General features: G+C 41.9%; 1 protein-coding gene across 15 annotated transcripts in view; it reads left to right on the forward strand.

Moving 5' to 3' along the window:
* SIPA1L1 (signal induced proliferation associated 1 like 1) overlaps positions 1 to 16,635 on the forward strand; it is a 421,848-nt gene that overhangs the window by 337,123 nt on the left and 68,090 nt on the right. For all 15 annotated transcript variants that reach the window (XM_036011668.1, XM_036011659.1, XM_036011652.1 and 12 more), the window contains 3 exons: positions 2,176 to 2,279; positions 5,598 to 5,755; positions 15,496 to 16,066. In XM_036011668.1, coding sequence (XP_035867561.1) covers positions 2,176 to 2,279; positions 5,598 to 5,755; positions 15,496 to 16,066 — 833 coding nt within the window. The remainder of the gene's footprint in view (positions 1 to 2,175; positions 2,280 to 5,597; positions 5,756 to 15,495; positions 16,067 to 16,635) is intronic.

Here is a 16,635-nt window from a genome sequence, read left to right on the forward strand (position 1 = left end):
ATTTTTCTTGGAGAGTTATATATGTTGGTACATATATTTGCAACTTTTGAAAAGGAGTCGTCGTCTTTTAGCTTGTTCTTAAAACCCTTTGCATTTTACGTCGGCTTCAAAAGTCAGATCCTCCAAGAAGCTCAAGGTTGAAACTCAGGGCTCTAGACCTCCTTTACAGGTGTCTGCCAGTTGCCCCTGTGGTCTGTTCTTGGAACCGCGCCTAAGGGCAGCGGAACTACTGCATTACAGTCTCCCTGGGGGTGTGTATTAAAATAGACTTCTCTACCCAGCCCTACACTTAGTGAGCAGTGTTCCTGGGGGTGGGGCATGGCAATTTGTCTTTTAAACTAGCTCCCCAGGAGACCCTGTGCATGCTAAATTTTTCCACCTACCACCCTTTTGATAGATGCCAGAGGCTTTGTCTTGCAGCATCATTCTCTAAAATTCAGTGAAGTGTTTTGGTCCTCAGAGTTACGGTTGAGGGAGGCTTGAGCTGACCCAGAATGAACACACTTCTTTCATTCAGCGGCCTGTAAGTCCAGGTCCTTCAAATCTAAAGTTATTTCCTTTCAATTGAGCAATTGGTACTTCTCAGGTTTCCAGGTATTTAGGGCACATTGATTTATTAATGACTAAGGGGGTAGGTGTCATTTTTGTTCTCCCCCAGGGAAGATGAATGTAGAACACATTCCTAAAAAATTGTCAGACATTGCTATAATACCAACGTCATTCATTGTTAAAATCTTGGTAAATTCCCATCTGTTTGTTAAGAACAAAATAGTTTTATTGCTTGAATCAGAAATATTTGAAAAGATGTCCTTAACTTGATGTCTGTGGGAAGAAGTTAGAAATCTGTGAACTTACATGGGAAATAATTTTACATTTATTTTCATTGACCCTGTCAACCGAAGGTTGTGATGCTAATTCAGCACCAACAGGATCCCCCAATTCGGGGTGTGATGAGGAAGGAAACTATTCAGTGCACACAGCTCAGTTATGATATAGCACGGCTGTGGAATGATATGGCCGTGAGGCGAGGCCCCTCTCTGGCTAGACAGCTTTGCCAGCTCTTCTCCACGCTGGTCCGGAGAGGTGTCTTTATTGTTTTGCCTTTGGTGTTTTGTCTTTGGTGTTTCAGCTCTAGCTGGGAAAATTCAGTCTTCGGTGGAAAGAGAAGTTCATTCCCTGAGTCGGAGGGAAGCTGACTTACATAGAGAGAAATTCCTACCCTGGACCTGTTTGGTCTGTCCTCATGCAGATGAGGACTGCAAATCCTTACAGTTTGATTGGTGCAAAAAGCACTGTCCTGATTGGGTGGAGAAGATGCTAATGGGGATATAGCTGTGCAGCTCTGTTTGGATGGGGAAAGTCTCAGTTCTATTGGCGATTGGTTGGAAAAGATGCTAACAGACAGGGAAAATCTCAGTTCTGTTTGTTGAAATATGATTCCAGGAACTCCTTTATAAGAGTTGGCTGGAAGGCGGGAACACAGTGCAGGCAGGCCGTTTGGTTCAGGCTTCTCCGTAAAGCATGGCTTACATGAGAGGCTCCAGTTTAGAAAGAACCGCTAGGCTCTGTTTTCAAATTTGAGCCCAGGTAGCCATTAGGAGTCCTTCTTGGTAGGTATCTTCTCTCAGGGTCCACAGCCCCTAATTAAAATTCAGCATTTCCTTCTAGTACGAATGTAGGCAACAAACCAGAGTAGTTAGTGTAAGCTCTACCTGTTATTTTACTGTCAAAAGAAAGCACAGGTCTTTTCATATCATATTGTAGGTTGTTGTAGATATTGTAAAATATTGTATCACTACTTCAAATTTATAATAGTTATTAGACCAGCTGCTAGAATGTATTATATAAATCTTTTGTGATTGTATCCTGTTTTCAAATTACTTTGAATACTGAAGTCTCAATATAATTGATTTCTGTTGAAACCTTATGTATTTTATTTCATGCATTTATAAATATTATTCGGAGAAGGAGTCTATTAGCTTCACTAGACTGCCAAAGGGAATCAAGCACTAAAAAATGGGTAAGAACGCCTGTTCTAGATCTTGTTAGGATCTTCTCCTCCTAAACCATCTCCTCTTCTTGTTTTGAGGTAGTTCTCTTATGTTAACTATTTTTCCTGTTCTTCTAGTCATCTCATCATCTTTGCATTTTATTTTATTTTATTTTTCCCTGTAGCTGACTCCACTGGAACCCATTCTCTGTACACAACCTACAAAGACTATGAAATTATGTTTCACGTCTCCACCATGCTGCCATACACACCCAACAACAAGCAACAGGTAAGAGGTCCTTGTGTTATCCGAGTTTCTTCGCCCTTGAGTTATTTCCCCCAGAAGCCTAAATGGCAAGTTTATAAAATGTTAAACCAGAATTTAATGTTGCACCTGCCGCAGCAGCAGGAAACTGTACATTGTGGAAGGAAGAAATAGCAAATGAGTTGAAAACAAATGAAAAGACACAAATTCTAGGTTAACAGCCAGCTGGGTGGCTTTGTGAATTAATAGTTTGCTTCTCGCCCACGGAGACTGAGGTTTTTATGAAATCTGAAGAGAACAAGTTGAAATCATGCTGATTAGATGACTCCGCAGGGCTGCAAAGAACGTGTATGAGTGGGTGAAGTTTCATCTCAAGAGGCCAATGTACAGAGTAGGAAAGCACTGAGGTTTCATTTCGTACTGCAAAGGAGAAACTAACCTGGAGACAAAGTAGGGTGTCAATGGGATCTCAGAAAAGTGTTTTTTCTTAACATGTTTGTCAGGAGATAGTAAGGAAGATATTTAACAATTGCATTTATGCATATCATACACAGAGTTTCTTTATAAAATATCTAAAAGCACAATGCCTATTGCTAAAATGTAGCCACTGAGAAACTACAATGTGGAAACTAAGAAGTGACAGAATATTACAGAGCAAAATGGAAACTGACAGTAAGTATTGTTTTAGGATATATGGTAGTTGTTGTTTTAAAAAAATATTTCAAAATAAATAACACCAAACTGAAATTTAAAAGAACCAGAGCTACCCTCCTTTCAGTGGCTATTATAAACACAAGGAATCCAATATTACTTCTGACCTTGAAATGGGCATGGACTTTGTTAGCGTCAGTGTTTGTGCTGACAGAACGCAGGCCCACTGCAGCATGGATCGCAGCCTCCTGCTTCAGACTTAGCCAAATGCAGGTCTCATCTAACACTTTGTCGCTTTGGGTTTGATTAAATCATAAATCTGGGTAATAAAGTTTTGCCTCTTATGAGTACCAAAGTAATCAAAATTAGGAAGCAAAGCAGTGAATCATCTGTAACTCTGAAATAAGCCAATTTTAAGATGAAGTCCCTGATCTGAGTTTGTTGACAGTTTGTTTTCTGCAGATTCCAAGTTTTAGATTTCTCTGAGAGGAAAACATCATGCTAAGAAAAATATGCCGAACCTCTTTTTCTGACCAGAAATAGACAAAAAATTTAATAACATTAACAAGTGATCTTTAAATGGGAGAGAAATTCTTATTTTAACTGATTACTAACAAGATTCAATTAATTGTTTATTTCTAACGAAAGGAGTTGAAATGCTGAGCAGAGTGAGTTGGCATTTAAATGGACAGCTATCGGAATTATTTAATTTTGGAGTCCAATTGAGGCAGAAATATTATCTTCCTAAATTAGAATGAAAGAGTAATTGATATTGTTATGTAATAAGAAATTTTAGCAATGAGGGGAAATTGGGCCAACTGTAATAGAACAATAATAAAGAAAAAGACATTTTCGTTTTCTAGCTAAAGAATTTACTTCTATGTAGATTACTTTATGCTTGGGAAAAACAGAGAGAATGCATCTTTTACAATCTTTCTGTGCCCTGACTGGTATGGCTCAGTCGGTTGGGTGTCATCCCACAATGTGAAAGGTTGCTGGTTCGATTCCCAGTTAGGGCAGCGTGCCTGGGTTGCAGGTTTGGTCCCAGGTTGGGGCGCATGCTGGAGGCAACCACTCGGTGTTTCTCTGTCACATCAGTGTGTCTCTCCCTCTCTTTCTCCCTCCTTTCCCATCTCTCTAAAAAATAAATAAAAAGAATCTTAATTTAAAAAATCTTTTTGCAGGAATTTGTTTATAAGTATTTTCATTATATTTAATGTGAGATGGACAGATAGATTTATTTCTACTTGGGCCCTTTTTTAAGACATTAATATTATATATGAAGCCATCGTTTGAAGACAGAATGTATCAAAAAGGCAATGACATCATGTAGGCGGGAGTGACATAATACACAGACAGATCGTTTGTGCTTTTGGTATGTCTGTGATCCTGAGTGGATTAATAGTCTTTAACAATGGGTATATTCTGTATGGCAATCAGTACAGACCAGCCTTTATGTCGGTAACTTCCGATAATATGTCATGTTTAGAAACGAAGTAAGTGGCCTCATTAGAAGTTAATTTGGGATGCTTTAAAATTCCAAAGGTTAAGAGTGCACTTCCTGAACATTCTAACTCCCAATTCTCAACCCTAATCTAAAAGGCCATTGTTTCTCTCAGCTGGCAGCCAATACTAGATCATTGATTTTACTGGTATGTACTTGGTTTATGTAAGTTGGAGTCACTGAAGAGTTATTTCTTAAGTCTTATAAATGCAAGCTTGTGTCTAATGGTGGACAATTTATATAAATGTCATGTTATTGTCCTTATAAAAGCTTCAATATAATAAATATGAAAAATACAAAATTTGGTTAATTTTTCTTCATAACGTTAAATTCAACTATCTAGTAAACGCCTTCTGAAAAGGCACGGCCCGGGATAAGCCAGGTGCCTGAAGTTGAAAGCCACCTTCCCAAACACCACGCAATGTGGGACGGAAGGTGATTTTAGGTTGCTTTCACGCTACTTAAAGAAGCTGCTGAAACTTGAATTTTAACCTGCTCTTTACAAATTCTAGAATATTACTAATTTCTACTTTCCCAGTTTGTGGCACAAAATGTATATCAGAAAACACCTTAGCCATATTTCTTTAAATGAAAGCAATTAAAGCAGCACATAAATTGTGTTATTACTTCAGCCATTCTCGTCTCTAAAAAAGCATTTTCCCTATGGCAAGTTCCCTTCTTATAGGAAAATGGAACAAAACTGTTGTTATGGAAACTAAGGATTTAGAGACGCTGGTATTTGGCATAATATCGGATAGATCTATTTGAATCAGCTATATATGCTATGCAAATTTCAGAATATTCTTTTCCATATTCTTCCTTCGATGAAATAAGGCAGACTAAATATTGACAATAAAGATTACCTGCCTTAATATGTACTGATTAATAATGAATGTTTTTAGCCCTGGCTGGTGTGGATTGAGCAGTGGCCTGCAAACCAAAGGGCCTCTGGTTCGATTCCCAGTCAGGGCACATGCCTGGGTTGCAGTCCAGGTCCCCAGTAGGGGGTGCACAAGAGGCAACCACACACTGATGTTTCTCTGCCTCTCTTTCTTCCTCCCTTCCCCTCTGTCTACAAATAAAAATAAATAAATAAATTTTGAATAATATTTTCAATACTGTTACATAACAGAACTGAGGAGGAAAAAGCAAAACATCATTTATGTTTGCTTATTTTTTTCTCTTAGCTCCTACGGAAGCGGCACATTGGAAATGATATCGTAACAATAGTTTTCCAAGAGCCTGGAGCACAGCCATTCAGCCCGAAAAACATCCGATCCCACTTTCAGCACGTCTTCGTCATCGTCAGGGCTCACAACCCCTGCACGGACAGTGTCTGTTACAGGTATGGGCGCCGCCGCAGAGGCTGGGTGGGCCTTGCCTGGGGCACACAGATGGCCCCACCCAGCTCTGCTTTCTCAAGAGGCCGTAGGAAGTCTCTTACTGTTTATTTTTGTCTTTAAACAATGCGTGCGGATGGTTTATTCACATGGTGACGTAACCTGAAGGCTCTGGCTTTACCTAGACGTGTTGGTTAGACACCTGCCGTTTCCATTTGCACCTCCTCCTTAGGTGGTGTCCTTCATCCCCGCCATCTGGTCACCAACTAATTACTCATACTGCTAATTATATTTTGCTTTTGGCATGGCAAGAACAGAGAAGAATGATCAGAGTAAGTAGGGAAGAGAAGGTTGTGTTTTTTTAATTACTAAATATTTAAAGAGCCCAAACACCTGCTGAGGACTGATCCACGCTAAGATTTCTGACTGCAGTATTAGAGAGGCCTTCCTGTGCTTTATGAAGGTTTTGGTGGAATTGTTTCCATGTCCCTCGTTGACCCAGTCTCATGGGTCTCAGAATTCAGGCATCTGTCTGCAGAGGCCTGTGCGAGAGTACTGGAGGGGCTTGGTGTTGGGAGGAAGGTGCTGGGTTGAAAGGGGTATAGTGCCAAAAAACAGATGTGAAGGGAAAATCGTGGCCTTAGTAAGATGTTTCTAATATGAACCTATCCTTTCAGAATGTGAAGTTTTATGATACCTTTCAATCCCTAAAATTTGGAAAATGAGGCTTGGTTAATTTTGGATATTTGTTTTTGAATTAATATAGCCACCTATGCAGAAAGTGGCCAACAGATTGGTAATTGGACTGTTGTGTGATCCACAACTGTCTCATTCTAGGTGTAATGCAAGTTCATCTACACGAGGTGCAGAACAAGCAAGTTCAAAAAACAAAACAAATAAATGTTGCTGTGGACTACTGCTGACTGTCCTCGGGGAGACGTAACTTGTTTGAGGTCAGCTGGCACTGGGCAGAGCTGCAGTTCCCATGCACCAAGTCTGATTCTAGCGCCCAGTCTCTTAATGCCTCACTTGCCTTGTGAAGCAGGGCTCTTTGCTGCCCCTGCTGCTGACTTACCAGCTAGGTCTGTGGTTTCCTCGGCTCAGGGGTGGAAACATAAACAGAGGAGACCTAGATCTGAAGCCTCTTCTCTAGAATATGGCCTCTGAAAGCTTCTTTAGTTAGGTGTGGAATAAAAGCAGAGCATTTGACGATAATTGGAATGGGTAACTGTTTGCATTTAGAAAATACCCCAAGCCATTGAAACATGCTGGGTTCCTGCGAAGGATTTCATGCTGCTTTGTAGATGGAAAGCTAAACCTTTTAAATGATCATTAGGGAATGTGGGGGCCTATGCAGTTTCGTTTAAGGAGGGATTCTTCTTCAAAAGTCTTGGTGGCCAATAGAAATATCATGCAAGCCACATGTAATTATATAGTTTTAATAGCCATGCTTTTTCAAATAATAAGAAATAGCTAAAATTTTAATGGTATAAGTTTTTGACCCAGTAATATATTTTATTTACCTGATAATACCTAAATATTATTTCAACAAGTAATTTTTTCATTTTAAAGTTTTTGAGATACTTAAGTCTAGGGTGCATTTTAGACTTACTGCTCATCTCAGGATACTCAGTTTTATTGGAAATAATCTGTATTTAGATTTCTTAAAATTTGCAATTGGAAAAGGAAATTCATGTACTCAGATTTTTCTATACATGCTTCTTAAAAAAGCGTTTTAAATAACTGAATCGAGTGTCAGTGTTTGAAGTTCAGTATACTTTAGCGCTCCTCGGCACACTAGCTGCAGTGGAGTGCTCAGTAGCCACACACGGCCATGCAAGTCTAAACAGACAGACAGGGAGGGGAGTCCTCTCCGCCTCCTCCAGCACTTGGCCGGGTGAGGCGGTGACACCTCTTTGTCCTTTCCAGGCCTGCACCTCCCACCCCCAGCCTAATGATCATGGTTTTTGCTGTTGTCTTCTTATTTTGAATTTGTTGCCTGGAGAGCCCATCTCCTTAGCCCCACATGTGGTGGCGGTGTGAGGGCCTCTCTCTGCAGGAGGACCCCGGACACCCCCGCTGAAGACACCCAGCTAGTCTGGAGTCTCCTCGGTGCCATGCTTGTGTGAAGACCCAGGTCACTGCTTGTGAACTGAACTTTCCCCTTTTGTAAATCCAAGCCACACAGTTGGTTTGTAACATCGCTGAAGGAATCACAAGAAACTAAAATAGTCTTCTGTTCCTGTTGTGAACTTAAGGCACATTAATTTTTTCAGCCGTTCTCCAGCTGAGGTAGGCCCGTTTCCTGGGAGCACGCGGTGAGGTCAGCAGAGGTGTAACGGCCCAGAAGAAGTAGGGTACGGCTCGCGTAGTCTCTAGTGCCTGGGGGAGGGGACCTGCGGGGTTTCTTTTCTTGTGAAAAGTACAATATTAGGGAGTAGAATGGAAAATTTGTACCGATTGTAAAATAAAATGTGGGTTTTCAAAGAGTTTTTGTATCTGTGAGTTTTCTCACACTTCAGCCGCTCCCCGGCCTCCTAGGAGTATGAATCTGTAGACCTCTTTCATCAGGAGTACTTCGGTTGAAAAGTTAAGTGGTGCATCGACTTATACTCATTTTAGTTCGTTTCACTTATACTAATACTTAATTTTATTAAATTTTATTTAGTTGTTTAAATTTTATTTACTTAAGTTTATGTAAATATCCCTAAGTGATGTAGAGTCACTGAAATGCTTTTGATCCTTTAAAGCCTCCTGTTCCTCAGTTTCTCCACTGTGAGCACTCACATTGGTTTGCCGACATCTGCTTGGTGCCTGCAGTGGAGAAAGTGCGGAGTTCGTTTCTCAAAGGAGCTTCTTGCTATGACTGTGCAGAGAAGTGCGGGACCCGTACAGACCTAAGCCATAAGAATGTTTAATGAGAAAATGGGATTTGGAGTGTGTTCCCAAGCACGGGCGGATGGGAGGCAGTCGGGGGAAGGATTGGGCCTAGCGGCGGACAGCAAAATATGTGGAAGTGCAGCCGCGGGACAGTGGAAAGCACGGGGAGGAGGCTGCTGCTGTAGGAAGGCTCAGGAGCCAGTGGGGGCCCTTAGAATGCCGGGCCATCCCATAGCACTGTGCAACGTAAACAGAGTCTTGGGAAAGCGTATCCAGTGTAACCATACAAGGTAGTCTCAGAAAGACAACTTTAGAATTTACTGTTGTCATTCGTTCATTTTTCACCATTCTTGACAGCCCTTGTCATGTATGTGCCAGGCAGTCTTCTAACCTAGGATGCAACAGGGGATCCAGGAGAGAAACATCCTTGTGGTAGATGTGGGAATGAGGCCCTGAAATGGGTGTTCTGTCTCCCTGGAAACTTGACGTAGGAAAAACTGACTAATTCAAACTAATCCCAGAGGCCAGCAAACCTTGAGTAGTAGACAGAGCCAAGAACTAAGAAATTAATCACCGAGTCTGTGTACTAAAGCTTATGTCCATACCTGGTAAGAGAGCCTCTGGTCTCTATTATTTTATTGTGCTATTACAGTGGGCTCAGTTGGTCTCAGTTGATGGAGCAGGTTAGAAGCAACAAATCAAAAAGATAAAGGAGCTGTTTAGTGGCAAGGATGCACAGATAATATCAGTAAGTGATGACTGATAAGGGAGAGATGCAGAAAAACTATTCACATCAAAAATACAAATTCCATAAGCACCGCGGTCTGGAGTCATTTGGTTTGGTGACAACCAACTAAATATACCTGAGGGCCTCACTGTGCAAAAATGGTGCAAAATTATTTTTCACCATGTTTAACAACTAATGAATTAATGGATATACGCATTAATCATGAAAGGCTACTGCAAATACCACCAAAAGAGACAAATGTCACATCATGGGAGAACACAACCCCATGAACGAACTGGTCCTGCCCCCCCCCACCTCCCCAGATTGACTCTGAATCTGGTCACACCTCTAGAGGAGCCAACTCACAGGAAAGACAAAAGATGGAGCATGTTTGTATTCAGCAAAATCAGACTCTGGACAACTCTATGTGACAAACTGTCCAACTTTGTTGATAAATAAATTACAAGAAATAAGAAAGAGAGGTAGTGGAGAATACACAGAACAAAAAAATTTTAAGATAAAATTAATTGCAATGTGTTGGCCTCATATGGAACAAATTGAGACCAAAAGGCTGTTAATAAATCTTACAGTGTCTTAATTGAAAATTGGAACATTGATTCACTGTTTGATGAAATGAAAGAATTACTAATTTTAGAACTAGTACAGTAATGTGTTTATAATAATGACCCTGAGTCTTTGAAATAAATGTTAAATTACAGTCAGTAACTGTGTTTGGGAAGGTAGGAATATGCATTACTCCTCTCAGAAAGATTTCCATATCCAGTGGTTAAAATGTAATACATGTTGAAAGGAGTTAGTATGATGTAGCCCAGAAAGCACTTGGAATCAGACCAGACTGTTAAACCTCTCAGATCTTAAATTTCCCTTCCTGTGCAGTGGACGGTTGCTTCACATCTTAAAATCTCATAAGTATCTCATGTAGGCAGGGAATATGCTACATGCACATTAAACGCCCTGTACTTTTTCTTCTCTTGAAAAAAAGATAAATAAATATGGAAACTTCAACTAGCAGGAGAAATCAAAGTGGGTCAAGTGGTGGAAATGTCTTTCAGAAAGTCTATTCCAAGCCATAGATAATTAGCATTCCTATTGTCCAATGTAGCTGAACTTCCTAAGACAACGATCTGAGCACGTCACTCTTCGTGCATACCGAAACCACTTAGGGTGAAGTTCAGGCTGCCTAGCAAAGCCTACATACAGCATGGAGTCCTTCAGGTCTAGCGTCTCCTGTCTCTCAGCTTCCACTGGCCCCTCAATCAATCCTCTCCTCACTCTGTCTCATTGCAGAGACGTGTGGAGCTACTTAGAGCTCCCAGAACACACCGTGCTCTGCCCCTCCTCTTTGCACGTGCTGCTCCGGGAGCAGGAATGCCTCTCCTCACACATACTCCCCCGCCCCTCCTTCCTCTGATGAATTACTGCTTTTCTTTTTTTCTCTGGAGGGCTCCCCTTACCTCCCAGGACTAACTAAAGTGCTTTTCTGAAGCATTTCCAGTAGCACCTTGCACCTCCCCAGGGGAGCATGCAGACCACTGGATAGAGCCCCCACCAGACATGGAGTTTCTGGAGGGCTGAGCCTGTGTCGTCTCATCCTTGATCCTCAACATTAGCACAGTGCCTCGTGTGTAGTTGGTGCTCGGTGAGTGCTGGTGAAGGAATGCTGGGAGAAGTCCAAAGCCCCCAGGCAGAGAATGGTGGGCACATACTTGTTCTGCCACTGGCCTTTTCTGTCCTTTGCCCAGCTCTGCTTTCTTGAAAAGCTGGAAATCTGATCCAGACGCCAAGAAGGGGAAACTTCCCTCTACTGTTTTAATGGTAAATCCCTTCCTTTTGAATTTTGGGCTGAGAATTGTTTAATGCTGTTTCCATGGTGTTTCAGGAGTTCAGGTGTCTTATTCTTCTCACTTTTTTCCATTGAGATTTCTGTCCAGATGTGTCTGTAATATTCCCATGTATTGACTTGAAATTGGTTCTGTGTATCAAGAACTGCTACTTCATCCAAGGTCAGCAAATGTTACAAGGTCCAGGCCCACTAGAAACAGCCTAAGGTGGTCTCTTTGGCCACCTGATTCTTGTGGGTGGTCCCTTTTTCAAGTATCTCAAGACTAGGAGGTTTAAAAATGTTCTTTCAGGGAAAATAAGTGTGGTCTTGTCATAGAGCAGGCTGTTGACTGTCCAGAAGCTCAAATTCCAATCCTGGCTCTCTCTGACAAGCTCTGGGCAAATCATTTTACTTCTCTGTTTCCTGGAGGAGTGAAGAGTTTGTACCAGCTGTGCAAATTCAAGTTCAAGGATGTGTCAAATGAAAGAGACACAGAACACCTTCCCAGTCCCTCAGTCGTACTCCAAGGTTTTGGAGACAGAACATACTTTGTGTTAACAGGAACACAAATATTCTTCAGTAGAATGCAAAATCAAGATGAATTTTAAGACGGAACTCAAGATTTTCTTGGCAGAGTTTGAGGAACATTGGATTCTCTAAGTTTCCTTTCCCTCCAGTGCTCACTTTCCATGACTGTTTCAGCCTCTGGACTCCTGTCTGTGTCCTCTAGGTAACCCCCTGGAGCAGGGAACATCCTCGTCCTCAACAACAATTCTGAGTAAAGAAGGCATGGCTGTAATTTTAGAGAATGTGCTGTTCTCCCCCTCCTCTTTTTTTAATTGTTGTTCAAGTACAGTTGTCTCCAGCTTCCCCCACCACTCTCACCCACGCCAGCCACCCCCAGCTCCCCCCCTTGATCACCCCCTGCCCCGGCTTTGTCCATGCGTGCTTTGTCCGTGTTCCTAAGGAGATACAGTGTTGCACACATGGCGAACATGAGACTGCCAAGCAGACGCCCTTTGGAGTCTGCTTTCTGAAGTAGCAAGAGCCATTTAAAATTAATACATTTTAAGTACCTATATATAGCAAACTGAAATTCTAGAAAGGCTTCTTATATAGACAAAAATATTCTTTCTACTTAGTTTCATGCAGCCTTATTATCAAGCATTCAGAATTCGTGGCATACAACTCAATGAGCTTTTAACCTTGTAGATAACCTTGAAAGTTAGATTTACCCAAAACAAAACCCCTTATTTGAAAAGAGCATTCTAGGGTATCATCTTCCTCACCTTCTTCAGTAAGGATCCTATTTCTAATGATGTGAAGCTGATTTTAGTGTCTGTATTATTTACCTCCCCGCCATGGTGAATCAGCAGTAATTACAGGTTCAGGAGTCAGTTCTTTGCCTCATAGTTCATTGTAGAGGCTTCTAATTATTGTGGGGTTTTCAGTATATGTTTGTCTCAAGTTCTATCAGTTAATAAATAAAACTGTAGAAAGCCAGTGACTTTGAGGGGGAAAGGAGATGGATGGTGCTCATATTCATACCCCCTGCTAAGTATTTTCCTCTCCTTATTTAAAATAAAATCACAGCTGCTTCTTGAGAAAAAAACGATTTGAAGTGAAATTAGCAAGAAAAGAAATTGCCAATTTAAAAATGAAAGATGTTAAATATTTCTGGATCTTCCTAGGATTCCTCTTAGAAAAACCAGCAAATCTGAATTTTAGCATCTTTGCTTGACTTAAAAAAAAAAGTGATCAGATTTAAATTATACAGCTGTCAGTATTTAAGCCGGAGAGTTCACAGTAGACAGGAAAAATTGCCTCTCTAATACTGGTATAATTAGGCTATACTGCATATGGAGGCCTCTGAGTTCTTTCTCCAGTTAAAAAAATGCAGTGTTGCTTGCTGCGATTCTTTGTCATGAAATTAACTAGGTAGTCTTTTTAAAAAATAAAAAATAAATTTCTGAAACAAATAGGCCATTTCATGGCATTTTTGACAAAATATATCATTTACATCCTGAGGTTGCTCTTTTTAATTTATTCTGTTTTCACAAGAAGTAATCTTTTTTTGAAAAACAAAGCCAAGTAGATAGATAGACAGACAGATAGATAAAATAATGAAGCAGAGGTCTTTATGTTACAGAACAACAAGGTGGGGGGGCCTGGGATGATATACTGTTACCGAAAGGAACCCCCCAGGTTCGTTATGTCCACCGCCAGAGGAAAGACGTCTCTCAATGCCAGAGATTCGTGAAAAGGAAAGGAAATATTTATTTAATGCTATACAAACTTAAAGTAGTGACATAATGTCTTCATCAAAATCCCAAAGTCCCTTAAAACACCCACAAACATACACAGTACTTCCTTCCCCCTTTGCCCAGTCTGGGGTACCGTATCTCAGGAAAGGAAATAGAAGTCCATGGCTCAGGCAGCCCCCAGTTCTTCCCAGTAATCCGTCTTGGCTGGGAGGCCTCCCTGGGTTCCCAGCACCATCAGCTGTGTTGCCAGGATCTCTGCTAAAGCTGTGTAGTGATTTCCCCTTCTAAAGCTGTGAGGGTCCCCACTCTGGCAAAGGCACATGGTCCTCTCTCCCCCAGGGCCATGGGAGTCCCCACTCAGCCAAAACCACGTGGTTCTCACTCCAATGGCTGCCGCATCTGGGTTTAAATCCCCATGCCAATCTTCCTCTGAAGCCCCAGTTCAGACTCCTCCCACACTTGGCCATATTTGCCCTCAATCTCCCATCCTTTCCAGCTTTTCTGGCTGCCATTGTGGGTCTGGGCAGGTGTGGCCCCATGTCATGGAGCCAATCTTCTCCGAGCTCCCACGCAGGCGCTGTAACTTGAAGGACCTGCCCCCCCAGTCACATCTTGGGTGGGAGAGTCCCTTTCCATCCCCCTGGCCCAGAGCATGGCCATAGCTATTTAGCATATCTTAGTGACCAGCAGAAGGCTATAGGTATGTCAAATGACCATGCCATGGATTAGCTGCAAAGCTGCCCTGCATGTTCTTGCTCTGTGTGCCCCTTCCCCCAACTCACACCTGTGGGGGAAGGGGTGAAGACATCTTAAAATCTCCTGGACACCTTGAGTTCTGGACCCCATTTCAAATGCCCATTTGGGGTCCCCCCTCTTGGCTGCACCCTGTAACATTTAGTTCAATTTGAAAGGTGCAGCTGTGTGCATTCTTTCCATTCTGGGAGTTCAGAAGAAACAGGTTTTGTATTGCTTTTCTCATATTTAGTACAATCGTATAGTTGACTCGCTTTTCAATAATTCAGTGGTTTAAGGAGGGGGGTGTCTGACCTTCTCCGATCGTCGCTGCCAGCCCTCTCAGACTGTGCCTCGGTCCTGCATGCGCTCCGGGAATAGGACAGAGGGCACACAGCCTCTTTGTTGTCGTTGGACTTCTGTTGTGGTTGTTTTAGGACATTTTTTCCCTTCTGAGATTAAAAATAATGGATTATTACTGATGTTTATATGATCCTTTTCTTAGGCCCAGTTTTAGCAATATACAGAAGTGACTGGAACGTGTTTTCTGACGTCAGTCTTGCGTAAAGGAATGGGAAAAGGGAAATACTCTCCTCACCAACAAATTGTCAAACGCCGAAAGTGAATGTGGGCCAAAAAATAGCTCCGTTTAAAAATAAGGTTTTAAAGCGCTGTTGCTGTTACTAAAAAGATCAAAGTCATTTTAATATCTTACTCAAATGTCAGTTTTCATTTTTAAATTGTGCTTCTGGTTTGTTGCATAATGCCTGACACATAGGCCAACAAGAAATGTTTATTTACTTAGAAAGAATTTTAATCCGTGTCTCTTATGTCATGCATCTTTTGATATTTTCACGATAAGCTGTCCACTTTTGGGTATCATATCTAAAATGGAGACCATGTTAATGTCCTTCTAGAATCTCTGTTTGTTCTGAAAGGTCATGTGATTATAGTAACACCCCCTGGAAATAATCAGTAGGTATTTAAAATGTTGTCTTTTATGAAGACTGTTGGTAACTTTTTTTCATGGAGTTATAGTTGTATTAATGAAAATAACATTTTAACTTTACATCTTTTGGCCTAGAAAAAAAATTGTTCTATAAATTCTAAATGTGGTTGAATGAAAAAGTGTGCACATGCTAAGTGGAAGTGTGCATTCTTTCTTGTGGGACAATGACAGTTCTTTTCCTTTTGAGGGACATCTTAGTCTTGGAGAAAGTGTGTTTCGTTCTCAGGCTTTGAGACTGAGAATTGTTGACCCATCCCTTTCTCATGGATCTTTGTTTTTTTTTCTCTTAGTGTGGCTGTCACCAGGTCCAGAGATGTGCCGTCCTTTGGACCTCCCATCCCCAAAGGGGTCACTTTCCCTAAGTCAAATGTGTTCAGGGACTTCCTCCTGGCCAAAGTGATAAATGCAGAAAACGCTGCTCATAAATCAGAAAAGTTCCGGGCTATGGCCACGCGGACGCGCCAGGAATACCTGAAAGATCTGGCAGAAAAGAATGTCACCAACACCCCTATTGACCCCTCTGGCAAGTTCCCCTTCATCTCTCTGGCCTCCAAGAAGAAGGAAAAGTCTAAGCCATATCCAGGAGCCGAGCTCAGCAGCATGGGGGCCATCGTGTGGGCCGTCCGAGCCAAAGACTACAACACGGCGATGGAAATAGACTGCCTTCTAGGGATCTCCAATGAGTTCATCGTCCTCATTGAACAGGAGACAAAGAGCGTGGTTTTCAACTGCTCCTGCAGGGATGTGATAGGGTGGACCTCCACTGACACCAACCTCAAAATCTTCTACGAGCGAGGGGAATGTGTTTCCGTGGAGAGTTTCGTTAACGAGGATATCAAGGAAATTGTCAAAAGGCTGCAGGTGAGTCTTTTCCTCCCGCTCACCCACGTTCAGCTCCCCTTTTACAAAGCTGTCAGTACAGACCAGAGCCAAGTTACTGGAGCTTGTACTCTTTATTAGGTCCTCAGAGAACTCCCCTTGATGATGTGAAGCAACACCAGACTTATCTTAGAATGAGCTGGGAGGCCACACTTACTGTGTGTGTGTGTGTGTTGGAAACCCATTTGCATGTGACCTGATCCCACTGCCCTGGTGACTGATGAGGTGGCCCAGCCAGTCTGCTTTAGTTGTTGATTGGGCATCTGCTGCTTGGAATTTTTAAGGGCAAAATGAGTAGCAGAATATGGTTTCTCTTGTCTGTCGGCCCCTTATAGGTTTCTGTGTGAGGTTTCCTTGTAACTTCAGTGAAGCCATTGAGTCCTTTGGATGCAACAAGTGTGTTGCCTTTGGCCTAATGAATGGAGACTAGTGAAGGGGAAGTAACCAGATGGCTGTTCAGCTGGCAGCAGGGTATTCAGAAATGACCTTGCTTGCACTGTTTTGCTCGTGCCATGTCTACCACTTAATGCCCTCTTTCATTAAACCGTGCT

The sequence above is a fragment of the Phyllostomus discolor genome, chromosome 1 (genome assembly GCF_004126475.2).
Source record: "Phyllostomus discolor isolate MPI-MPIP mPhyDis1 chromosome 1, mPhyDis1.pri.v3, whole genome shotgun sequence".
Classification (NCBI taxonomy): domain Eukaryota; kingdom Metazoa; phylum Chordata; class Mammalia; order Chiroptera; family Phyllostomidae; genus Phyllostomus; species Phyllostomus discolor.